At 37.8% G+C, this 26,986-nt stretch overlaps 1 protein-coding gene across 6 annotated transcripts in view; it reads left to right on the plus strand.

Moving 5' to 3' along the window:
• Positions 1–26,986, plus strand: part of ECT2 (epithelial cell transforming 2) — a 114,734-nt gene that overhangs the window by 44,002 nt on the left and 43,746 nt on the right. For 2 of the 6 annotated variants that reach the window (XR_015240127.1, XM_086674726.1), the window contains exons 1-12: positions 5,261–5,417; positions 9,597–9,748; positions 11,106–11,185; positions 11,290–11,382; positions 13,421–13,603; positions 15,493–15,582; positions 16,430–16,537; positions 17,477–17,550; positions 19,761–19,891; positions 20,040–20,155; positions 21,311–21,373; positions 22,730–22,952. Coding sequence is in view for 5 of the 6 variants with exons in the window: in XM_086674726.1 (XP_086530852.1) it covers positions 9,619–9,748; positions 11,106–11,185; positions 11,290–11,382; positions 13,421–13,603; positions 15,493–15,582; positions 16,430–16,537; positions 17,477–17,550; positions 19,761–19,891; positions 20,040–20,155; positions 21,311–21,373; positions 22,730–22,952 (1,291 nt within the window). In the remaining variant the exon portion in view is untranslated. Of the gene's footprint in view, positions 1–5,260; positions 5,418–9,596; positions 9,749–11,105; positions 11,186–11,289; positions 11,383–13,420; positions 13,604–15,492; positions 15,583–16,429; positions 16,538–17,476; positions 17,551–19,760; positions 19,892–20,039; positions 20,156–21,310; positions 21,374–22,729; positions 22,953–26,986 lie in introns of those variants that run through there. The other 4 variants (XM_086674728.1, XM_086674727.1, XM_086674729.1 and 1 more) reach the window with 4 other exon arrangements.

Genomic DNA, 26,986 nt, shown 5'->3' on the forward strand with positions numbered 1-26,986 from the left:
TCCAGGTGTTTGGCACTGTGGTTAATATGGTTCTGATAGTGTGGCTAGTTAGGAAAGACCTTCCAAGGAGTGATAAAGTGAGCAAATGCTAAAGGATCAGTCAAAGTTGCCTTCTCTAGGTGAAAGGAATACAGATCAGAGGGATTGGTAGAGAGAAGAGCAGGTGCAAAAACTCTTGAGAAGGAAGGCAGGTATAGAACTCAAAGAAAGTGCACATGGTGTAAGATGAAGCTGGAAATGTAAGTAGAAGTCAGTGCTTGCAGGCCCAGTAGGATGGAAGTGTTTTAAGGAGGTGCTCTGATGAGTCTGGATTCAGATAATGTCACCCTGAATGCAGGCAGGAGAATGGATTAAAAGAAGGCAATATGTATTCTTAGAGATCAATTACACCTTTTTCCTGCAACAACTTTAGAGAAGGTACTATATGCCAGGAACTGTTGCTAGGTGCTGAAGATACATAGGTGAAGAAGACCAACAAGGCTCTTATGGAACTGAAAGTATCTTAGGGATAGTGGTACTTTTATAAGTATGATATAAAATATAGATATTAATATTTTAATAAAAAGACAGAGTAGATTAATGAAAATAAAACTTTTGATCTTGATTTTGCCACTAACTAGTTATCTGACCTTGGTAAAGGAATAAAACCTCCAAGATGCTGGCATTGGTAAAAGTCATCTGTAAAATGAAGAATGATGACTAACAAGCTGAAATTTTTTTCCACATCTAGAATTTCACTAATCAAATTACATAATTTGAAATAATGGCCTCATCATATTTGGAAACCTCTTGCTCCATCAAGCAAAGCTAAGTCTCTTTGTCCAAGTGAAACTTTATGTGCTAAATTTGTATAGTCTTGCAAATCTATGTTAAGTGATTTATAACCTAATGATTCATATGAATAAAGCTACAATTCAAATCCTAATTGCTGGCTATTGAGGTATGTAAAATAGCTTCTTCTGGCTCCCAGTGATTATAATTTCTAAAGCTTCTTTTATTGGCAGAGATGATGGGTTAAGAGATGCTGCATTATAACAAACTTGGAAATATGACATTTCCATTGGAAAATGTTATTAATTCCAAGGAAGGACAGAACTCCGAGGCTATTCATTAAAATTTTTGAAATCAAATCTTAAGAGATAAAGTACTTAGAGAGACTGAATCTTTGTATCTCCTGTGGCATTAAATATAGCTATGTACTTCAAAAACGCTTTGAGGAGGGGCACCTGGGTGGGTCAGTTGGTTAAATGTCCAACTCTTCATTTTGGCCCAGGTCATGATCTCATGATTTGTGAGATGGAGCCCTATCTAGGGCTTTGTATGACAGCACAGAGCCTGCTTGGGATTCTCTCTCTCGCGCGCGCGCTCTCTGTCTCTCTCTCTTTCTCTCTCTCCCTCTACCTCTCTCCTGCTTGTGTGTACACACTTGCACTTGTGTTCTCTCTCTTAAAAATGCTTTGGGGAGGTAAGGATGGTGATAGAAGGAGAAAACAATTTCATGAAATCTATGTGACATCCTAATGTTAATAGTTACAGTAAAATATTTAATCCTATGATGAAATGTTTAAATTTACTATAAAATAGTATTACTGATGGGGCGCCTGGGTGGCTCAGTCGGTTAAGCGGCCGACTTCAGCTCAGGTCGTGATTTCGCGGTTTGTGAGTTCGAGCCCCGCGTCGGTCCCAGTGCTGACAGCTCAGAGCCTGGAGCCTGTTTCAGAATCTGTGTCTCCCTCTCTCTGACCCTCCCCCGTTCATGCTCTGTCTCTCTCTGTCTCAAAAATAAATAAACGTTTAAAAAAAAATTTTTTTTTTAAATAGTATTACTGATTGATGATGTAACATCTCACATTTTATTTATTTTTTATTTGAGAGAGAGAGCAGGGGAGAGGGGCAGTGGGAGAGAAATTTAAGCAGGCTCTATGCTCAGCACAGAGCCCAACGCAGGGCTCGATCCCATGACCTTGGGTTTATGACCTGAGCTGAAATCAAGAGTTGGAGCTCAACTAACTGAGCCACCCAGGTGCCCCAACATTTCACACTTTAAAATAAAATCTAGAAGTTGTAATATATTTCATTACAACTTTAGGTAATAAAATCAAAGTCCAGTACAACAAACATTGCCCATTTGTTGCAACAGATTTAATAATTTTCCAGATATACTAGCTCTTATTAGGGAGGGTAGGGGGTGGAGAAAGATATCCCATAGCTCAAAAGTAACTTTCCTAACTCCCCATTCTCTCTGCTCTGAAGAAGCTGAAAGATGGAGACGGAGGGGAAGGGGATGGAGGAAAGAGGAAATATGAAGAAGATGGAATTAACTAGAAGGAGGAACAAGTGTGAGATGGGAGTCAAGAGAGTCCAGAGTGTCACCCAGCTTGGAGATGGAGGTGGGAAAGCTGATCCTCCAAAGGAGGAATCTCAGTAGTTCTATCTTTCACATTTCATTTTCTCCATCTCCATAATTTTTACCCCCCCCACTCTAGAAACTATTTTATTGCTTGAGGGAAAATGTCAACACACTTCAATATATTAAGTACTTAAATTCAGTTAAATTCCTTCAGTATTTTGTATCTTAAAACCTGTTCATTCAGTATCTTGGGAGTTGTGGATGACACATAAGAATTAATGGTTTATTCTTTCAAGTACTCCTCATTTTCATTTATCTATCTACCCCATACAAACAGAGGTTGATATATAATTATAATAACTGTATTTCCAGTGAAGGGGCCTAGAGAGAGAGGCAAACATTTAACACAAAGAATCTTACCTAGGACCTGCCTTGGAAGGGGACAAAGGCCTGGCCAAGGGCAATAGCAAAAGAGCCATGTCTTCCAGACAAGAGGAGACAGCTCGAGCAGAGCAGGACAGCAGGGTTTCTTTAAAGGAGAAAAGGAAGACTAGATTTGGTGTAGAAGAAAGATTGTCCTCCTTCTGCTAGAAAAGAAAGCACTGGAGGTCTTGGCTGCTTCAAGCTTGGAGCTTCGTTGGGGAGGGGTTAGTTTGTGGCTAGGGTAGCGTGGGGCAAAGAGAAGGCAGTGTAATGAACATCAGTCCCATCAGGCAATTACAGGGCTTAGCTGACACAAGAGCAGTAGTAAAAGTCACAGTAATATTAACAGCTAACATGTATTAGATGTTTACCATATACCAGCATGTTTTTAAAAATTTTTTTATTAATTTTTTTTTTACTGTTTATTTATTTTTGAGAGACAGAGACAGCATGAGCAGGAGAGGGGCAGAGAAAGGGAGACACAGAATCTGAAGCAGGCTCCATCCAGGCTCTGAGCTGTCAGCACAGAGCCTGACGCGGGGCTCAAACTCACAGACTGTGAGATTATGACCTGAGCCGACGTTGGACGCCCAACCGACTAAGCCACCCAGGCACCCCCAGAATATGTTTTAATTACATGTATTAATATATATTAAACATACAGAATATGTTTCAATATATATTAACTCTTTCACAACAGTACTATGAAGTACTATTAAACCCTTTTATAGAAGGTAAAACTGAGGCACAGAGAAGTTAAATAACTTGCTTGAGGCTATACGGATAGGAAATGTAAAAGGAGGTCACATGGTTATGAAATGGAAGAAGACTATTGCCTGTTCGTTAGTCAAACTGCCATATATCCTAAAAGCAATCAAGTATAGCTTTTGCTAGGCTAGCTAGCATACATTTCATGTGCTGATACCACATAGTTAGTCATTAGATTTGGGTGCAAAACTAGTTTAACATAGACCAGTGCACAGAGGAAATAGGCTGCTTCCTTCGCTGGCTTAATATATTTCAGTGATGAGAATTTTTGGAATGCTGGGCACACCCCGGTTTCGGTATGCAAAAGCACATTCCAAAGTGAAATTTCAATTACTATTTTTTTTTCCCGTTTGCCTTGACAGTTATCACAGCATTGTAATGAAGGGCAGACTGCAAATATTCTTCATTTATAAAGAAGGAAATCAATGATTACCAGATTGTGTCACTTTTTAGATTACATTATGAAATTTTCAGGTGTTCTAAGTTGGCCTGACAAAATCAGGAAAACTTGTAAATTCTCACCTGTGTGTGAGGTTCGGAAGTATTCCATTCCAAAATACAAGTTTTCCTTCTCTTACTGGAATTTAAGATTTGGGCAAAGGATTCCCCTCCTTTCCTTAAATCAGAGATTAGGTGGGAACCCTGGGTGGGGGATAATTTTTTTTTAAAGAGATAATATTATAGGGTATTATATTTAGAAGTTGAAGAAAATAAAAGATTGTTTTTACAATAGCAGGACAAATGATAAAATCTTGGCTAGACTTCACAGGAAAGAAAAGATCTCACGGTGAGGGGAGGAGGCAGCAGGAAGCTGCTCACTCTGGCTCCAGGAGATTCTAGAATCTCCCTAAGTATTTTTACATTTGTTCAAATACAAGCTTATGTTTAAAAAAAAAAAAAAAAAAGTCCGAGAAACACTAAGAATTTATTCCAGTCACCCGTTAAATTTGCCAGACCAGAGAAGTGCCTACATACATCAGAATTTATTTATTTATGCTTAAAAAAAAACCTTTAATGTTTATTTATTATTTTGAGAGACACAGACTGTGAGCAGGGTAGAGGCAGAGAGAGGGAGGGAGACACGAAATCCAAAACGGGCTCAAGCCAGTTGTGGGGCTTGAACTCACAGAGCACCAGACCATGACCAGAGCCAAACTCTGATGCTTAACTGACTGAGCCACCCAGGTGACCATACATCAGAATTTAAATAACTGGCTGCTGATTTGAAGTCTACCTGGAGAGTCCCCGAATTCCTAAGTCCTGGCTCTGTCACTCCAACAGAACTACCAAAGTGAAAACACTTTTCGCCAACTTTAAATAACATTCCTAAAGCAGAAAGCATACAGGCAGGAAAATCAGCTCCAGGCAACCCGTAGGGGCACAGATTTAAAGGATTTAGTGACACTTAGTAATAAAGTTGGCAGGGGAGAAGAATCCACTCAAACTTGACTCAGGAAATGGGATGTTTACTGAGTAAACAAGCGGTAGCCACAGACACACCTGCCACTCCCAGAGAAGCCCAAGAGCTACCACTTCCACCTTCCGGCCACATCCGGGCACTTCTCTTACAACCCGCTCCCCCCCCCCCCACCCCCGACGTTCGGACGTCTGAGCCGTTGGGTTTATTTGAAACACACGCAGAACCAATCAATCGGCGTCTGAGGCGAGGTGGGCGGGGAGCAGCGGCCAATCACCGCCCCTCTGGATACCCCAGCCTATGGGATGGAGGTTGACATCACGCGCCAATCGGCATGGCTTTTAGAGAAAGCGGCTCACTTTTTGAATTGTTTGTTGCTGACACCAGCGAGGAATGGCGGTAACAGTGAGGGGAATTGGTGCTTGAAAAGGTGGACTTTCAAGGCGATTTTTGAGAGTGGTGAGGACTTTGTGGGTGTGGGTAGGGGAAGTGGGAGTGGGCCAACCTTCCCGGAGCAGTGGACCCCTTCTCTAGTCCGACTGCCCCGCCCCGATGACCGCGAATTCCGGAGCATCCCTGCCCAGGCTTCCTGGCTCTGGAAACCCCCCCACCGCACTCCCGACAGCTGGGCCGTGACACGCAGTGGGATCCCGAAGTCCCCCAGGTTGCTGGGCATCTTCACCCGCTCACCTGGTTAGATATTTCTTCTGGAAGAATGTCTGGGTGAAGGGAGGGAGTTGGGAAGAGTGCTCTCGACTAGCCGCATTGTCCTCTGCGGCTCTGGCGGCCGGCAGCTGCAGTCTTTGTGGGCTTATCTCAGAGTGTTTAGTGGTTTCACTCTAAGATTCTTCTTGGTGTCTTCTCTGTAGGAAGCTTAGTTTTTAGTTTTTAAAACGCCAGCTTATTCCGGCCTCTCCCCAACCCCTCCGCGTGCGCCTTCCTCCCCGGTACAGATTTGTTTGGCTTGGTGGTTAAAAGTGCAGCCTCTGGAATCAGCCGGGGTTTGAATCCCTGTTTTAATGACTTGGGTGGTTACTTAACCTCTCTTTTCTAGGCTTGTTTATGAGATGGAGACAATAATAGTACCTGCCTCTTAGGAGTGTTTCAAAGATTAGATAAATACAAGTAAAAGACTTAGAACAATATCTGCCACATATTAAACATTAAATCGATATTAACCAAAATTTTTATGTTAACACTAATGTTATTATTGTCAGTAATAACAACCATCATACCCACTATTGTATTTAGCTCCTCTGAAAGATGATTGCTTTAAAAAAAAAAAGTAAAAGGAAACCTAAAGTGAGTATTTAAGTGACAGGTTTTCTTTTTGGGATGAAAAGAGGCATGTTTTACTGTTATTTAGTAAAAAGCTGCTTGAGTATGTTCTTGGATGAGAAATAAGCTTAGTATAGTTTATGAACACTGATCCTCTTGTCTTTATTTAAAAAGTTTACAGGGTGCCCTGGGTGGCTCAATCCATTAAGTGTCTGACCTCAGTTCAGGTTATGATCTTGTAGTTTGTGAGTTCGAGTCCCCAGCCCTGTGTTGGGCTCTGTGCTGACAGTTAAGAGCCTGGAGCCTGCTTAGGATTCCGTGTCTCCCTCTTTCTCTCCCTCTCCCGTTCGTACTCTAATCTCTCTCTCTCAAAAATAAATAAACATTAAAATTTTTTTTTAAAAAGCTTGCAGAATACATGAATATGAAAATGTAATTAGTGCATTTCCATTTGTAATCAGAGTGTTGGATATTGTCATCAACTTTCCATGCAGCTCTTTTTTTCCCTAAAATTTGAAGCTATTTCAGCAATAAATTGATCACATATAGTATTATCAGAGACTATTTTAATTTTTAACTACCTATTTTGATGATATTTAAACAGGCAAAGGAGAGGAGTTCCTGGGTGGCTTAGTTGGTTGAGCCTCCCACTCTTTTTTTTTTTGAGTTTATTTACTTTTTTTTTTTTTTTTTTTTTTAATTTTTTTTTTCAACATTTATTTATTTTTGGGACAGAGAGAGACAGAGCATGAACGGGGGAGGGGCAGAGAGAGAGGGAGACACAGAATCAGAAACAGGCTCCAGGCTCTGAGCCATCAGCCCAGAGCCTGACGCGGGGCTCGAACTCACGGACCGCGAGATCGTGACCTGGCTGAAGTCGGACGCTTAACCGACTGCGCCACCCAGGCGCCCCTTGAGTTTATTTACTTATGGGTGAGAGAGAGGGAGAGAGAGCACAAGCTGGGGAGGGGCAGAGATTGAGAGGGAGACACAGAATCTAAAGCAGGCTCCGAGTTGTCAGTGCAGAGCCTCACCGAGGGGCTTGAGCTCACCAACCCTGAGATCATGACCTGAACCAAAGTCAGACACTTAGGTGTCCCAAGGCTCCCATTCTTGATGTTGGCTCAGATCATGATCCCAGGGTCATGGGATCGAGTCCTGTGTCCAGCTCCATGGTGAGTGTGGAGCCTGCTTGACTATTAAGAATCTCCCTCCTCCATTCTTTAAAGTATATTAGTTCATCTCTTGACTTTTAAGTTTCTTTTTTTTTTTAATTTTTTTTTTTTTTAACGTTTATTTATTTTTGAGACAGACAGAGACAGAGCATGAACAGGGGAGGGGCAGAGAGAGAGGGAGACACAGAATCTGAAACAGGCTCCAGGCTCTGAGCCGTCAGCACAGAGCCCGACGCGGGGCTCGAACTCATGGGCCGTGAGATCATGACCTGAGCCGAAGTCAGACGCTTAACTGACCGAGCCACCCAGGCGCCCCTAAGTTTCTTTTAAGATAACTTTGAATGAAAGCCTTTTCTTTTTCACTGGTAACAATTACATGTAAGAGACTTAACCAACAAAAAAAATAAGGGCTGGATAGAATATGTTGTTGATTCTAAATAAAGACTCTTATTAGCAACTATTGGAACATTTCCTTTGGAGATCCTTAGAATAATGATTGATATAGATGTATGGGAAGACAATAAAAAATGTCTACATTGTGAATATTAGGAAGGTTAGCAATTGTTGCTCATTTTAAGATGTCATCTATTAAGTTTTCATGACAACTAAATTTGATTTTCTTTCACCGATTTGAAAACTGAGTGCAGAGTTAGATGGGAACCTGAGTCGCCTGGCTTTGAAGTGCTCACCTAACAATGATGCTGAGGTCTGTGGTTATCGTTAGTGTGCATATCTTCACTTCCGGATGTATCACCATCCAGAAATGATGCTAATGATACCGTACTGTTTCTCCACAGCATATAGTTTACTTAAACTATTACTTTGATAAAAACCAGGTGGATGATATTTGTATATTTTATTAATCTAAAAAAAGTAGGGAAGTATAAAATAGATCAGACATGTACCTCCAGATAAAGATAGGACCTTCTCTTTATATTTGTCCAATATTCTGGAAATTAACTTAAAGATAATAAACTTACATAACAACCTTTGATTTGAATTGATGAAAATTCACTTAACTTTTCTTTATTCCCTGCTTGCCTAACTTTTCAACTCTTAAGTCCTGGAAGTCTAAAAAAAAAAAAAAGATTTTCTTTCATTGTCCACAGTCATAGTGACACTAATCCCTGCATAATTATCTTGTTAAATCTTTTAAAGGAGAGATAACTGTAAAGTAATAAGAAAATACAGATAAGCGGGCAATCCACTTATACATGAGATATACAGAGAAATCCACAGAGAATGAGTCAAGAGCAGTGGGTTGGGGGTTGAAAGATGTGCTAGGTGGAGAATTGAGCACTATTAAATGTAAGTGGGTGTGGAGTAAATTGTGACCTGTGTTTAAAAAATGTTGAGAAATACACTGTGGCTGGAGCATACAGTATATGTGGAATGTGGGAATTGAACAGGAGATGAGGTTGAATAGGTAGGCTAGGACCAATTTTAAACCTGATGGTGAATTTGGACTTGGCCTTATCAGGAGGAGTGCCCATGGAAGTTCTTAAGCAGGGAGGTGATATGGTCACTTTTGTTTTTAGGACTATACCCCAGGAAACCATGTGGAGAGTGACCTGAAGAAACCGATGATAAAGTTGTTTGGGGCTGTTGTATTTGACCATTGTGGCATTGAGCACAGAGAAGAGGGACCGGGTCTCAGCTCTTTTTTTCCTACAATTTGATGCTGCTCTGGCAATAAAATGATAATCAGAGATACTTCCTATGAGGTTCCAGAGTACTTGAGATGGGATTGATAGGGATTTGGGGGAGGACAAAGAACACAGAGGAAAGAGTAAGGATAGATCTAGTTTTTGACCGGGATTATTTGAGAGATGGTAATAATATAATGAACATAGGAAGAGGAATAGGTTGGTTGAGGGCAAAGGTGTGGGGGAGGGAGACAGAATGTTTATGACTACCTTCTGAATTTTCATTATATGTCAGATAATGTTTTGAGTACTTTTCATACATTGTTATTTTTACTATATTCCTATGAGTCATGCATTAGTATCTTTAATTTACAGAAGAGGAAACTGAGGCTCAGAGAACTTGAATGACTTTTCTTTGGTTCAGTATTAAGAAAAATGAGTAATGCTACTTTTTATAGATTCTAGATATAAAAGTAGAGCCTCTAATGCTTGTTTTTGCCCAATGATCATGTATTTTTATTCAAACTCTATTTTTTCAGTCATCGTAGAAGAGTACAAACAATGGCTGACAGTAGTGTATTAACATCCACTATTGAAAGGACAAGCTTGGCAGACTCCTCTATTTTTGATTCTAAAGTTACTGAAATTTCCAAGGAAAATGTACTTATTGGATCTGCTTCATATGTTGAAGGTAAACCTGTTAATCAGCTTTAAAACACCAAATCACTATTTTAATCCTAAGCTTACTAACTAGGGACTTAGGATTTAAATGTAATACTAACTGTTAAGGTAAAGTACAGGTATTCAGTAAATATTTGTTGACAGAATCTCTTTATACTGTGTAGATTTTTTTGTTTTTATTTTAATTCCATGTTAGTTAACATACAGTGTTAATATTATTTTAAGGTATACAATATAGTAATTCAGCACTTCCATACATTACCCTCTGCTCATAACCTATTTAACCCATCCCTCCCATCCCCTCCCCTTGGGTAACCATCAGTTTATTCTCTATAATTAAGAGTGTCTTGCTTTGTCTATTGTCTCTCTCTTATTTTTTCCTTCTGCTTGTTTTGTTTTGTTTTGTTTCTTAAATTCCACATGTGAGTGAAATCATATGGTATTTGTCTTTCTCTGACTTATTTCTCTAAGCATAATACTCTAGCTCCATCCATATTATTGCAAATGGGAAGATTTCATTCTTTTTTTTTATGGCTGAATAATATTTTATTGTATTTATATATACCATATCTTTATTCATCAATTGGTGGATACTTGGCTTCCATAATTTGGCTATTGTAGATAATCCTGCAATACATATAGGGGTGCATGTATCACTTTGAATTAGTGTTCTTGTATTCTTTGGGTAAATACCTAGTAGTGTGATTGCTGTATCACGAGGTAGGTCTATTTTTAACTTTTGAGGAACCTCCATACTGTTTTTCAGAGTGGCTGTGCCAGTTTGCATTCCCACCAGCAGTGCACAGGGTTTCTTTTTCTCCACATCCTCACCAACACTGTTGTTTCTTGTTTTGTCGACTTTAGCCATTTATATATACTGTGTAGATTTTTGGTTATTGTTTGGATTAATGCTTCCCAACTTTGAAGGAGAAAGCATCTTATTGTTCAATATTGCTTTTTTCTGTATTGGAGGGCAATGTAGCTGCAACACTGTTGGTTAGAATTTATTCAGTTATGACCGGTCAGGTGAAGAGCCACTTCTTCACTTAACCGCTTTATAAATGGGTCTGTCCTGAAGCAGCATCCACTGTTGAAGAGGATGGCTGTGCAAGATAGTGAATGCTTTTTTTTGATTAGGAGGGGTGCTGATGTTTGTATCTACTACAGTGTGTTTTCTCTTTCTCTAAAGTGATAGATGGCCAAATTTGTAAAAATAAACTAGGAATTAAGTCATTTTGATCTGAGAGAATATTATGATCTCCTCAAAGATGGAAAACATGCCAGATATAGCCAAAAAGGGATTAAGGAACTGCTAATTTTGATGTTGTTACCTGATAAACATATTTAAACATTTTTGATTTTAATAGAAGAAATGCCTCAAATTGAAACGAGAATGATATTGGTTCAAGAAGCTGGAAAACAAGAAGAACTTATACAAGCTTTAAAGGTATGGAGTTTTAGCTTTTTTTAAAAAAAGGTAATTTTTCTTCCATCAGCGTTTAAATAATTTTATAGTTTTCTTAATCTTATACTTAAGTCTCTTTTCCACAGACTATTAAAATAATGGAAGTCCCTGTTATAAAGATAAGAGAAAGTTGTCCTGGAAAATCGGATGAAAAATTAATAAAAAGTGTTGTTAATATGGTAGGTCAAACATTTCATTGCATGTGGCATGCTGCACTACTCTTGATTGTGTTCTTATATTCCACTTAATGGTGATTGGACCTAAATTAGGCACAAGGTATATTTTGTGCACTTCGAAGCTAGAGGAATAGAAACTTTTATATTTATTTTTAAAATTTGGATATTTCTGAAACCCCAAACTATAGTATGTTTCATAAGTAGCAAAATCCTTACTACTTTGTTCTTGTTAAATTTAAAAGTCACATCATATGTATCTACAAAGATCTGATGTTTTTCTTTCTTTAAACCCTTTGGCTTCTTTTTTTTTTTTTTTTTTTTTTCCATTAATTTTATGTTTACTCAAAATTCTTGCTTTATTTCCAAATTATAAATCATGATAAATGACAGTCATCAGGGAATTTGTCCCAGCATATGAAATATATCTAATTCTGTATTAGCAGTTATATTAGTTTGTGAGGGCTGTGGTAACAAAATACTGAGACTGGGTGGTTTAAGCCACAGAAATGAAATGTATTTTCTCAAAGTTCTGGAGGCTAGAAGTCTAAGATCAAGATGTTGGCTTCTTGATCTCTCTTGGGATCTCTTTCCTTGGCTTGCAGATGGCTGCTGCTTTTTTACTGTGTCTTTCTTTACATGGCCTTTCTGTGCATGCACATCCCTGATACCTCCTGTGTGTCCAAGTTTCCTCTTCTTAAAGTACACCAATTAGACTTGATTAGAGCCCACCTACGTGATCTCATTTAATCTTAATTACCTCTTAAAAGGCCCTATCCAAATATAGTCTCATTTTGAGGTATGGGGTTTAGGGCGTCAGTGGTTTAGGGCGTCTTGAAGATACACAATTCAGTTCATCACATCAGCCTAGCAATAAAACCCAAACAATTTACTGACCTTTCAGAATTTTCTTTTAAATGGTTCTGTTCTTTTGGGGCGCCTGGGTGGCTCAGTCAGTTAAGCGTCATGATCTCACAGTTCGTGAGTTCGAGCCCTGTGTCGGGCTCTGTGGTAACAGCTTGGAGCTTGGAGCCTGCTTTGGATTCTGTGTCGCCCTCTCTCTCTGCTCCTCCCCCACTCGTGCTCTGTCTGTCTCTCTCTCTCCTTCAAAAATAAATAAAAACATTAAAAAAGAATTTATAAAAAAATAAATGGTTCTGTTCTTTTTGCACAGGAGCCATGCAGGTACTTAAATACCTTCATTCTTTTTTGTAAATGCACATTATAAAATTTTATGCTAAATGGTAACTTGCCTTTTTATATCCTACATTTGCTGTGTGGCAACTGCCAACATATTTCATATCTTTCTATTTCTCTCATATATACTGAAATGATTAAGTTAATCTGCACCCGTTTTGTAGATTAAAAAAAATTTTTTTTAATGTTTGTTTATTTTTGAGAGACAGTGTGAGCAGGGGAGGGGCAGAGAGAGAGAGAAAGACACAGAATCAGAAGAGGCTCCAGGCTCTGAGCTCTCAGCACAGAGCCTGATGTGGGGCTCGAACTCACAAGCCATGAGATCATGACCTGAGCCGAAGTTGGATGCTTAACTGACTGAGCCACCCAGGTGCCCCCCCTTTTTGTAGATATTAAGTGCCATAGTATCCTATTTTTGTGAAGATAATTTATGTAGGAAGAACTATAAGTGTGGCATCATTTTCTTGGTGAGAATAAAAAGTAATAGTGGATGTATTTCTAATGCATCTTGTGTCAAAATGTATATACTTAAAAATCATTTTAATTTTATGTGCATTGTAGGTGATTTATAATGACTACTAAGTCACATTAAAAGTTATGCCTTTATGATATTAATATTCAAAATTTAATGTCAATATGGATGGAGATATGTATATGTAAAAATACAAATAAGTAATGAAATAAGGCTGTTTACTATTAAGTATAATGCTCACTGTGTGATTTTACAGTTTACTACAAATATAAAAATAAAAATGTTGAACTGGTTTTTAGATTAGAGTTATTTGAATTAACTTTATAATCTATAAATAATTTTTTTTTCTAATAACCACCTGGAAAAAAAATCAAGGAAATTAAAGTACCCTTTGTAAAGATGGAATCAGTGGAAGAACTTGAAAGTTTGGATTCTCCAGAATTTGAAAATGTATTCATAGTCATGGATTTCCAGGATTCTGTTTTTAATGAGTTATACAAGACTGATCATAGAATTATTGGGCCACCAGTTATCTTAAACTGTGCCCAAAAAGGAGAGGTAAGAAAATACACATTTATCATGAGTTTTCAAGGTTAAATTTTTATTAATGAATTTTCTGAAAATTCATGAGCAGAAAAATCCTGTTAATTGTTGGGAGTATGTAATATTTAGAATAGGGATAGTAGTGGCTACTTTATTATAGTCCTTTAAATCTTTCTATTATAACTTGCAGGAGTAAAAATCTAAGACTTTTGAAAGTTAATAATAACAACTAGATATTTGTGTGTATATATACCAGCAATGTCTTGGGAAGAAATAATTTCTTAAACTTGGCTTCCAGAAACATATACACGTACATAAACTTATTTTCTTTCATAGAACAGATACACATTTCCATTTTTATTACCGCATGGTTTAAAATTATTTTAGCTTTTTGTTTGTTTGTTTTATATTGGGTTGTAACTTTATTTATTTCAAGTAATCTCTATACCCAGCATGGGGCTTGAACTTCCTGCCCCAAGATCAAGTATCACATGCTCTTCCAACTGAGCCAGTCAGGCACCCAGCTTTTTGTTTTTGTTTTTGTTTTAAAGTTTACTTTTGGTGGGGGAGGGACAGAGAGAGGGAGAGAGAATCCCAAGCAGGGTCTGCGCTGTCAGAGCAGAGCCCTACATGGGGCTCGATTGTGCCACAACCATCAGATCATGACCTGCAAAATCAAGAGTCAGGTGGCTTAGTGGACTGAGCCACGCAGGTGCCCCACCCTCCTTCAGCCTTCACCACCGACTTTTTGTTTATAAATAACATTTCAGGCTAGAGTTGTAATAAAGTTAGTCCCTATTCTAACGGCACCGGGGGGCTCAGTTGGTTACTGACTCTTGATTTAGGCTCAGGTCTCGATCTCATGGTTCGTGAGATTGAGTCCCATGTTGGGCTCTGTGCTGACAGTGGGAAGTACTTGGGATTCTCTCTCTCCCTCTTTCTTTGCCCCTCGCCTGCTCACTCTAGCTCTCTTGTGTGCTCTCTGTCTCTCTTTCAAAATAAATAAGCTTAAAAAAAAAAGTGGTGCTTTCAAAAATCAAATAAACTTTTTAAAGACCAAAATTATGAAATAATCTTGTATAATGGTGGGAATTATATATTTATACATTTTTTTAAAATAATTTTTTTAACATTTATTTAATTTTGAGAGAGAGAGACAGAGCACGAGTTGGGGGGGGAGAGAGACACACACACACACACACACACACACACACTGAATCTGAAGCAGGCTCCCAGGCTCCGAACTGTCAGCACACAGCCCGATGTGGGGCTTGAACCCACGAACCGTGAGATCATGACCTGAGTCGAGGTCAGACGCTCAAACTACTGAGCCACCCAGGTGCCCAATAACATATTTTTTTAAACCATTCTCTTTCTATTATACACACACACACACACACACACACACACACACACACATATCTCCATTGGTTAAATTATTTACTATTTTCATTTTTTTAGCTCAAAAATTGGAACATTTGATTCAAATATATGTCATTTGCCTAGTGTTCATTATAAAATATCTTTGAACTATTTTAACTCTAATTGGAAATTTTTACAATAGTGGATGGAGTCTGAAATTTTTGCTAGTAGACAAGACTTTAAATATGTCAAGGTATATTTTAAAACTGGAGGTTTGCACGTAAATATATTTTAATTTGCCATTAGTAAAGTATTTAGATTATGTGTGTCAAATATGATTTTGGAATCCTGGGAAATGTTTTTATTGTAAAACTTGTAATTTTTTTTTTGTTTTGTATCAAAAAATGCAAGAAATCTTTGGATTGACAAAGTTGATTTGGATTGACAAAGTGGAGGGGGAAATATATTTAGCTGGGGAAACATGTTTTGTTTTGTTCTCTACTATAAAGAAAGCTGACAGATTTAAAACTTGTATCCTTCAGCCTTTGCCATTCTCATGTCGTCCACTCTACTGTACAAGCATGATGAACCTAGTCCTGTGCTTTACTGGATTTAGGAAGAAAGAAGAACTAGTAAGTATTTTAAAACATTCTATTCAAGGAATATTTCTTCTAGCCTAATAAGTTTAAATTGACATTTTTTGTGGGTGGTTATATCATGGTTTTATTTAAAACATATTGAAGGACAAGTTTTAAATTTTGTGAAGAAACATTCTGAAGACCCTTGTAAAGAAACCTTTTGAATTTTTTTTTTTTTAACGTTGATTTATTTTTGAGAGAGACAGACAGAGCTCGAGTGGGGGAGGAACAGAGGGAGAGGGAGACACAGAATTTGAAGGAGGCTGCATGCTCTAGGCTCTGAGCTGTCAGCACAGAGCCCGACACGGGGCTTGAACCCATGGACCGTGAGATTATGACCTGGGCCGAAGTCAGATGCCCAACCGACTGAGCCACCCAGGCGCCCCAAGAAACATTTTGTTTAGGATGACAGGCATATGAATGAACAGAAATACTTCATAACTATCATCTGTTCAAATTGTCATTTTGTTAAGTATTATATCAGCTACATTATTTGAAGTTTTTGTTTATAAATTGTAATTTATTTTTTTAATAACATTTACATTTTTTAAAAAACTGTTTATTTTTGAGAGAGAGAGAGAGAGACAGAGCATGAGCAGGGGAGGGGAAGAGAGAGAGGGAGACACAGAATTCGAAGCAGGCTCCAGGCTCTGAGCTGTCAGCAAAGAGCCGACACAGGGCTCAAACCCAGGAGCTGTGAAATCATGACCTGAGCTGAAGTCGGATGCTTAATTGACTGAGCCACTCAGGCGCCCCTACACATTGCAATTTCATGTTAAACATAATTTAAAATTTTTTCAAGTTAATCATAAAGTTAATGTTGCTTAATTTTTCTTTTGAGGTCAGATTGGTGACATTGGTTCATCACATGGGTGGAGTTATTCGAAAAGACTTTAATTCAAAAGTTACACATTTGGTGGCAAATTGTACACAAGGAGAAAAATTCAGGGTATGTAAACTTGGGTGTATTTCAATATAGTATTTTGGGGGGATGGATTTAAGCCTATCTGTTTCTCCCATTATTTATTGAGGATCAGAAATTCAATTTTTGCTGCATATGCATTTAGTAAAAATTTTAAATTGTAGGAGTGTGGTCCTTTCGATTTTAAGGAAGCAATGGAACCTGAGTTAGGTCTTGAAATAAGTAGGATTTGTGAATGAGTAGGATTGTGGAGGTTGGTAGATGGGTAACATTTCAGACAAAGGTTGGTTGGTGAATGAGCATTGGTGAATGAGAGTTGGGAAGTGTTGAGCAGATATTTCACTCTTGTCTAAATGGTCTTAATAAGAACAGAGCTATATTCTTATAAAATAGTTCTAAGATTTAACTAGTGAAAACTATAAAAGAATGGGAGAAGTTACTTCTATTAGAATTAAAATCTTTAAGTTTACACTTGAATATCTTAGGGAGAGTTTATCACGTTCCCACCCTCCATCAGTGTATTTATGTAACAAATGGTAATTTTGGGGTAATAACGAATTCTTGGGAGGTATACTTTTCAATTCATATCTTAGTTTTTAGTGACTTAATTAGATATTTTCCTCTGTTGTGTTGTCTTGGGGGTCAGTACTTCCAAAAGGAGGAAACCCAGAGAAAGGAAACACAGAGAAAGGAGAAATAGAAATGTAGTAAAATAAACTTAACTTCAGAGTTGTATTTATTTAAAATAAGGAAATGGTTTAGACATCATGGAACTTGTTCTAAATTATTTTAACCTAAGTTGTACAATTGAAAGACAATTTTTTGTTGATTTTTATTTATATTTTGTCATAAAGTAGATGAATAATCTAAAACTCTAAAAAAAGTATGTATAAAATTGCTTAGAACTTCCATCAATGCAGTTATTTAGGGTGAAAACTTATCATAATTAATGCTCTATATTTTTAGATTGCTGTGAGTCTGGGCACTCCAATTATGAAGCCAGAATGGATTTATAAAGCTTGGGAAAGGCGGAATGAACAGTAAGTATTTAGAAATTCAGTAGTTTATTGTTAGAATTAAATATATTATTAAGGTAAACCTATGTGCCCCAAACCCTAAATTCATAGCTAGTATAGACAAAATGAATTCAGTCTTTGGGTGGCCTAAGGAATAAAGTCTAGGAGGAACATAGTTATAAAAAAATTATAAAAAATTGAAAGACATCTGTGGTACCTTTTGACTTTACCTTGTGAAATAATTGTGATTATCATTAGCATTCTTTTTTTTTTTAATGTTTTTTTATTTATTTTTGAGACAGAGAGATAGAGCATGAGCAGGGGGCGGGGGGGCAGAGAGAGAGGGAGACACAGAATCTGAAGCAGGCTCCAGGCTCTGAGCTGTCAGCACAGAGCCTGATGCGGGGCTCGAACTCATGGACTGTGAGGTCATGACCTGAAGTGGAGTCGAATGATTAACTGACTGAGCCACCCAGGCACCCTGATTATCATTAGCATTCTTTTTTCCCCCCAAGATGTTATTTAAATTCAGGTTAGTTAACATATAGTGTATTATTGGTTTTAGGAGTAGAATTTAGTTATTCATCACTTAGGAGTATATAAAACCCAGTGCTCATCACAAATGCCCTACTTAATGCCCAATATCGATTTAGTCCATCCCTGTACCCATCGCCCCTCCGGTAACCCTTTCTGTAGTTAACAGTCTCTTATGGTTTGCCTCTGTTTTTATCTTATTTTATTTTTCCTTCCCTTCCCCTATGTTCATCTGTTATGTTTCTTAAATTCCACATATGAGTGAAATCATATGGTATTTGTCTTTCTGTGACTGACTTATTTCACTTAGCATAATACACTCTAGTTCCATCCACGTTGTTGCAAATGGCAAGATTTCATTCTTTTTGATGGGTAATATTCCATTTGACACTACATCTTTATCCATTCATCAGTTGATGGACATATGGGCTCTTTCCATAATTTGTCTATTGTTGATAGTGTTGCTATATGTTTACATTGGGGTGAATGTGCCCCTTCAAATCAGTTTTTTTGTATCCTTTGGATAAATACCTAGTAGTGCAATTCCTGGGTTGTAGTGTAGTTCTATCTTTAACTTTCTGAGGAAACTCCAAACCCATATTCCACAGTGGCTACACCAGTTTGGATTCCCATCAACAGCTTACTAAGAAAGTTTGTCTTTCTCTGCATTTTTGCCAACATCTGTTGTTTCCTGAGTTGTTAATTTTAGCCATTCTGACAGGTGTGAGGTGGTATCTCATTGTGGTTTTGATTTGTATTTCCTTGGTGATGAGCGTGTCTGTTAGCCATGTCTTTGGAGAAGTGCCTATTCATGTCTTTTGCCCATTTGTTAACTGGAGTATTTATTTTTTGTGTGTTGAGTTTGATCAATTTTTTAAAATTTTTTAGTGTTTATTTTGAAGAGAGAGAGTGCGAGTGGGGGAAGGGGAGAGAGAGAGAGAGAGAGAGAGAGAGAGAGAGAATATGAAGCAGGCTCCAGGCTCTGAAACTGTCAGCATAGAGCTGGACATGGGGCTCGAACCCATGAACTGTGAGATCATGACTTGAGCTGAAGTTGGACGCTTAACCGACTAAGCCACCCAGGCGCCCTGATAAATTCTTTTTAGAGTTTGGATTCTAGCCCTTTATCAGATCTGTCATTTGTAAATATCTTCTCCCATTCTATAGATGGCCTTTTAGTTTTGTTGATTGTTCCCTTTGCTGTGCAGCTTTCTATGTTGATAAAGACCTAATAATTCATTTTTGCTTTTGTTTCTCTTGATAATAGTTTCATGCGTCTGGGTATTTAGATCATGTTATATTTTTTATGTTTATCTGGTAACATTCTAAGTGGTGATTGCACTTCATAACCATGTTAAGCTCTCTGACCTCGTAATTCCTTGCTATTCTACTTCATCATTATTTAACATTTCATGAAACCATAGTAAACCCCTGCAACACAGAAAATTTCATGTCCAAAGCAGTGAGTTGAATCTTGTAAAGACTACTCGTGATCAAATTTTGTCAGAAGTTACTCTGAAATGACTGAGAACACATCAATTTGTTGTTTTTTTTTTTAACTGATGTTTTTATGAACATTTCAGGACCACATGTAAAATATTTTTGACATATGGATTACACTAAAACTTTAAGAATTAGTATAGATTTATAAATTCACATTTAAGTTAAGCTGGTTTTAGAACAGTATATTTTGTTTTTAGGGATTTCTGTGCATCAGTTGATGACTTCAGAAATGAATTTAAAGTTCCTCCATTTCAAGATTGCATTTTAAGTTTCCTGGGATTTTCAGATGAAGAAAAAACCAATATGGAAGAAATGACTGAGATGCAAGGTAGAATTTAGTATAATTTAAAAGTTATATTTTTGTATTTTCTTCCCCACTCTTGCTTAATTCCCTCCTGGTGAATATGCCTCTCTACAAATTCAGGTTTGGAGATAAATAGTTAAGCTTATTTATGCTTGTATGCATTTCTTTTTAGGAGGTAACTGTTTACCTGTTGGAGATGAAAGATGCACTCACCTTATAGTTGAAGAGAATATAGTAAAAGAACTTCCATTTGAACCTTCGAAGAAACTTTATGTTGTCAAGCAGGAGGCAAGTAATTGTAGAATAATTATAAATATAATAATAATAAAACTCTATAGTTTTATTTTTTAATAGACTTTTATTTTAATTTTGTTATTTTAAGTAGGCTTCACATCAGTGTGGGGTTTGAACTCAGGACCCTGAGATTAAGAGTTGCATGCTCAACAACTGAGCCAGCTAGGTGCCCTAAGATGGGTTTTTGAAAGATACTACTAATAATTTCTCTTTTCTTTTCCTTTTTTGTTTTTTAACGTTTATTTAGTTTTGAGAGATAGGCAGAGTGCAAGAGGGGGAGAGGTTGACAGAGGGAAGCACACAATCTGAAGGAGCCTCCATGCTTGGAGCTGCCAGCATAGAGCCTGATGCAGGTCTGAAACCCACGACCTGTGAGATCATGACCTGAGCAGAAGTCAGTCGCTTAATCCACTGAGCCACCCAGGAGCCCCTTCTTCTTCGTCGTCTTCTCCGTCTCTGTCTCTGTCTCTGTCTCCTCCTCCTCCGTCTCCTCCTCCGTCTCCTCCTCTGTCGTCTTCGTTGTCGCCTTTGCCTTCTTCGTCTCCTCCTCCTCCTCCTCCTCCTCCTCCTCCTCCTCCTCCTCCTAATCCCCCTCCTCCTTCTCCTCCCCCTCCCCCTCCCCCCTTCTCCTCCATTTTATTTATTTTTGAGAGAGAGACAGACAGACTGAGTACTAGCAGGGGAGGGGCAGAGAGAGGGAGATACAGAATCCAAAGCAGGCTCCAGGCTCCAAGCTTGTCATCACAGAGCACGATGCGGGGCTCAAATTCATGGACTGCAAGATTGTGACCTGAGTTGAAGTCAGATGCTTAACTGACTGAGCCATCCAGGCTCCCCTCTTTTTTTTTTTTTTTTTTTTTAATGTTTATATATTCATTTGTTTTGAGAGAGTGAGAGAGCTCAAGCACGGGGAAGGAGAGAGAGAGAGAGAAAGAGAGAGAGAGAGAGAGAGAGAATTGCAAGCAGTCTCTGCACTGTTGGTGTGGAATCTGGCGTGGGGCTCAATTTCACAAACTGTGAGATTATGACCTGAGCTGAAATCAAGAGCTGGATGCTTAACCCACTCAGCCACTCAGGTGCCTCACCTAATAGCTTTTCTGAGAAGGTAAATCTTAATTAAAAAAAATTTTTTTTTTGTCTCTCACCTAGTGGTTCTGGGGAAGCATTCAAATGGATGCCCGAGCTGGAGAAACTATGTATTTATATGAAAAGGTATGCTTTTTTTGTCCCTTAGTCATTTGCTCTGTGAATTTGGTGATATAAAGATAACACTTCTGTCTGAAAAGAGCATATAGTTGGCATACCAGTCATCTTTTACGTCATGTTTAGGAGTTTCAGAATAATTGGATAATTGGATATTGAGTAATAGGCTGTGTAGCTTTAAGTAAAACTTCAATGCAGTAGATATTTTAATCTAATCTATGTCATTCTGTGCTACTTCTTAGTGATACCATTATGAACAATAACAATCCTATCTTTAGAAACTTAGAATCTTAAGGAAAAGATGGATATACAAACAGTTACAGTGTAGAATATGTGCTATAGTTGAGTAATTATTTTAACTAATCTCACTCTGAGAGACTCAGGAGGGACTGAAAAGAGCAAGTAAGTGTTTAGTCAACTTACTAATTTAACCTTGTACAGACATTCAGGTTAGATAGCAGGTGGGAGATGGTGTTAAGCTTGAAAAAGCAAGTAGTTTAGTTTACTATGGCTTTAGAAAACTGTTGGAAAGGCCAACAAATATAGCTTATGATGTAGGCAGAATCAAGGAGTTTATAATATGTTAAAGAATTTGGGAAGTATTGGGAGCCATTGAATAATATTAAGGATTGGGAACTGGTGAAGAATATACTAGGTAAGGAGTATTGGGAGCCATTGAAGAATATTAAGGGGAGAGATGTCATTAAAAAAATGACTCTAATAGCAGATTGTAAGCCAGGAAAATGCAGCCTTCGTCCTAGATTGGTGAAAAGTGGTATCATTCACCAAAACATGAAGGGAAGATTTTCTTTATTTGGAGATTTAATTTGAATGGAATATTGAAGACAAGGTACAGATTTATTATGTTTCTATAAAATCTAAATAGGTACTATATTGTCTTCTGACTCTTTTGTTCTCAAGGTTTTTAACGTAAAGTTTAAAATCTGTGCTTAAAATATCAAGAGAGAGCTTTTAAAGTCAAGTGTTATTTGGCAAATATTGGAGAGCAATATGTCCAGGCTCTGTGCTAAATGCTAAGGATACAGTGAACAAAATATGAATGGTCCCTGCCCTCCAGAGTTTATGTCCTAACAGGGGACTAGACAGTAAACAAGCTTACAGATGAATACGTAATGGTGATAGAGCTATGAAGAAACAGAATGAGGTGCTTGGGGTTAGGCAATTACAGTGGTCCCTTGACTATTATGTTTTATGAATCTTCTGAATTACCTGGCAGAGTGTATAGTTGTAAAATCATTGTGCAAAATCCAGGTTTTGTCAAACTTGTAAATACATTTTTCTTCTGTTCCTGTCTCAGTATAGAACCAAGAAAGTAAAATAGAGCTTTTGTGCTTTTGATTGCAGGCTAATACTCCTGAGCTCAAGAAATCAGTGTCACTGCTTTCTCTAAATACCCCAAACAGCAATCGCAAAAGACGTCGTTTAAAAGAGACACTTGCTCAGCTTTCGAGAGAGACAGACATGTCACCTTTTCCTCCCCGTAAGCGCCCGTCAGCCGAACACTCGCTTTCTATAGGGTCACTCCTAGATATCTCCAACACACCAGAGTCTAGCATTAACTATGGAGGTAATTCACATTTTAAAAAATTGATGATTACAGTTTAGCAGAATGGAATAATTATTAGAGTATAGGTAAATCACTACTACAGTGAACATGAAAGGTTCTACCTTTTATTACTGTTGTTCTTGGTGAGGAGAAAAGGCACATAAAAATGCTTCCATGTAATGATTGCTTACTATATGCTAAGTGCTTTCTATATTTTATTTGTATATTACTGTAGAAAATGATAGAGCTGTTCAAAGAGCAAATTCTTAACTAGCAAAAAAAAGATCACAGAAGGTGTCACATGAATTATGGAGAAAATAGGTACAATTAAATCACTGTAGGGTAAGTTCAGTTTGTCTCAAATGATAGAAGAAAGCCAGCCCTATAATTAACTCTTCTCTCTTGGTCATCAGTTTTTCTCTCTATTTTTGGTTTTCAATCTGCACGTAAATATGTTGTGTTTTTTACACTTAAGAAGCAATCAAAGCCTTCCCTTAACCCCATGACTCTATTTACTATCTCATTTCTCTCTTTCCTTTTATAGGAGTACTCTTCAAAGAATTACCTTGATCTATTGTGTCACTTCCTTGCCTTTCATTGTCTTTTTAACTCATTCCAATTGAACTTAAGTCCCTACTGCATGAAATTGCTCTTACTGAGGAGACTGACCTTTTTTATGCAGTCAGCAACATTGAACACGTGAACAGCTATTTCTTCCCGGAGATAGTTTTCTCTTAGATTTTGTACGTCATTTCTTGTTCTCTTTTGCCTAACTTCTCCACCTCTAACTATTGAATGTTATTTCTGAGTCATTTCTTCTCTATTGTATTCTTCCTAAATGGTCTCATTTTTAATTCCATGGCTTTAGAAACATTCATATGCTCTTGACTCCCTAAGTTGTCATCTTCTCTGTCCAACTGCCTTCTTTTTTTTTTTTTTAATTTTTTTTTTTTTTAACGTTTATTTATTTTTGAGACAGAGAGAGACAGAGCATGAACAGGGGAGGGGCAGAGAGAGAGAGGGGGAGACACAGAATTGGAAGCAGGCTCCAGGCTCTGAGCCATCAGCCCAGAGCCCGACGCGGGGCTTGAACTCATGGACCGCGAGATTGTGACCTGAGCTGAAGTCGGGTGCCCAACCGACTGAGCCACCCAGGCACCCCCCAACTGCCTTCTTAATACCTATTCCTATTTGTCCATGTCTAATACACTTCTTAAACTTAATCAAATTAGAACTCTTGGTTTTGATTTTCTCTACCACTCTCAACTCTATTCCTTTGCCACCCTTCCTTTATCGGCCTTTTCTATAAAATGGATCTCTCTTAGACAATTATTTTTGTCTCCTAAATGGTCTCTCTTGTATTCATTTTTGCCTTTTTATTTATTATTCATTATTATTATTATTTTGTTCATGTTTATTTTTGAGGGGGAAGGAAGGGAGGGACAAAGCATGAGTGGGGGAGGGGCAGAGAGAGAGAGGGCAATACAGAATCTGAAGCAGGCTCCAGTCTCTGAGCTGTCAGCACAGAGCCTGACACGGGGCTCGAACTCATGAACCACGAGATTGTGACCTGAGCCAAAGTCGGACATTTAACCAACTGGGCCACCCAGGTGCCCCCTTTTCTTTCTTTCTTTCTTTCTTTCTTTCTTTCTTTCTTTCTTTCTTTCTTTCTTTCTTCCTTCCTTCCTTCCTTCCTTCCTTCCTTCCTTCCTTCCTTCCTTCCTTTCTAATTTTAAGTTTATTTATTTATTTATTTTGAGAGAGAGTCAGCACAGGTAGGGGAGGGACAGAGAGGGAGACAGAGAATCCCAAGCAGGCTCCACACCATCAGCATGGAGCCCGACATGGGGCTCAAATCCACAAAACTATGAGATCATGACCTGAGCCACAATCAAAAGTTGGACACTTGACCAACTGAGCCACCTGGGTGCCCCTTCTTTTTTTTAAAGTTAGTTTATTTATCTAAGTAATCTCTACACCTATCCTGGCCTCTAAACACACAACCCTGAGGTCAAGAGTTGTATGCTTTTCCGACTGAACCAGCCAGGCACCCCCAATTTTGCCTTTCTGCATGCAGCACTTAGGTTTCTAAAATACATATGCCACTTCTCTGCTAGAAGTCATACAGTGGCTTTTTATTACCATAGCTTCCAAGTTCCTATGTGATCCTTCCTCACTTACCTCCAACCTCATAGGATACCATGTTCTCCTGTAATATTTTAAGTTTCCGTCACACTATCTTTGTTATTCTTCAGATATTCCCACTACATTCATACCTCAGGAACTTTATACTTGCCCTCTTTGCTTTAAAGAAATCTTGTTGGGTTTTCTACAAAGTTACATCCCTGTTTGAGTACTTCTCACCAACCCATTATGTGGTTGTTGTCTTTAGTAGTAGTTTTTACTGTTAGAAACTATATTTTTTGTTTATTTTATTTGCCTCACCAGAATGTAAACTTTAAGAAAACAAGAACAGTGCCTCACTAAATATTCATGGAAGGAATTGAGTGTCAATTTAGGGTAGGCCCAGAAAACCAAGGTGGAGTTGAGAAGTAAGATGAGTAAGAACACAGATAACAGTATACAAATTCGTTTTTTAGGAATAGTGAAGAGATTAGTTGACTTGTAGTATGGAGGAGTAATAGTTAAATTAGAAAGGTTAGTTGTTGGGGCCTAATATTAGAGGACTTTAAAATCAGACTGGCATGTCTGAACTGCATATTGTCATTAACGAGGAACTTAAGCTATCGAGCAGTAGAGTAATTGTTTGAGTAGGTAATTTGTAGTGAATTATTCTGAAAAATGATTCAAAGGAAGACAGTTTAGAGATTGCCAGACCATGAAGTAATCTATAGTGGCTTGGGCCACAAGGTGATAAGGTCCTGAGTCAGGGTTACTGATGGTTGGAAAGAAAAGTGGAGATATTGATGGAATGGAGTGACAGGAAGGGAATAAGGATGATGGCAAAGTATTAAAATAGGAGAAATGTTACCTTAGCAAAAACAGGAAGTCTATATTTTGGAGGAAGATAGTGCAGTTTTAGAGAATATCCAGGTAAAATTGAGGTACAAATGTCCAGTGGGTATTTGGAAAAATTGAACTTGGTGCTTGGGTAGAGGATTATGATTAGATACATATGTCTGAGAATTTACTGGTTCCATAATCATGATGGACATACTGGGCATGGGAGGGTAAGAGCTGATCATAAAGGACTGAAGCTTGAATATGCAGTTGAAGGAACAGGAGAAGAAAATGAACCACTAAAAAAACCCAGACATGACAGTTGTACTAATATATTAGGTACTCTGTATAGGAGAATGCCCAGTTTGTAGATCACTGCCTACACACAATAATTAAATTAGATCGATGTATGTCAGTTTCTTCCTCCTGAAATATGTAACGGCAGAAGCTCTTGGATCTGTCGAGAACAGCCTGAAATAACATATGGCAAGTGGGAGAATCTTTGAAGTCTACTAGCTTTAAAAAACATTCAAAGTTCCATAGTACACACCATTGTATTAATAATATTTAAAATTATCATTGAGTAAAGTTAATATACTGGGACTATATTGTTTTTTTCCATGTCATTCTATTGTATGTTATACATTAGAAAAACTTGCTATTAGGAGATTCTGTACATAATGTTAAAGTATTTTAATCATAACTGATAGTAAGAAAGTGAAAGTGTATATAAAGCTTTTATGAAATATCATGTTTTTTGAAATATGTATAAAAAATACTAATGTGTCCTCCCGTTTTGTGTTGGACTAGGTGTTTTCATATTATGTTAAGAACTAATGAAGAATTTGCAGTGATGTTGGTTTTTTTGAGGAAGGCTTCCTGCATATATATGTGATAAGTTTTCTGTTACTGTGTAATCATAACAACCTCTTTATCTTTTAACTTAAATATTTTTATGGAGTTTTAAATTTTATTTTATTTGAGCTTTTTATTTTGAAATATTTTAGATTGCAAAAAGCTACAAAAATAGTACAAATATTCTAGTACTCTACTCAGATTTCTTTCCCAAATGGAAATATTCTGCCATGATTGTG

Source organism: Puma concolor, chromosome C2 (assembly GCF_028749965.1).
Source record: "Puma concolor isolate L17-30 chromosome C2, mPumCon1.1.hap2, whole genome shotgun sequence".
NCBI classification, from domain to species: domain Eukaryota; kingdom Metazoa; phylum Chordata; class Mammalia; order Carnivora; family Felidae; genus Puma; species Puma concolor.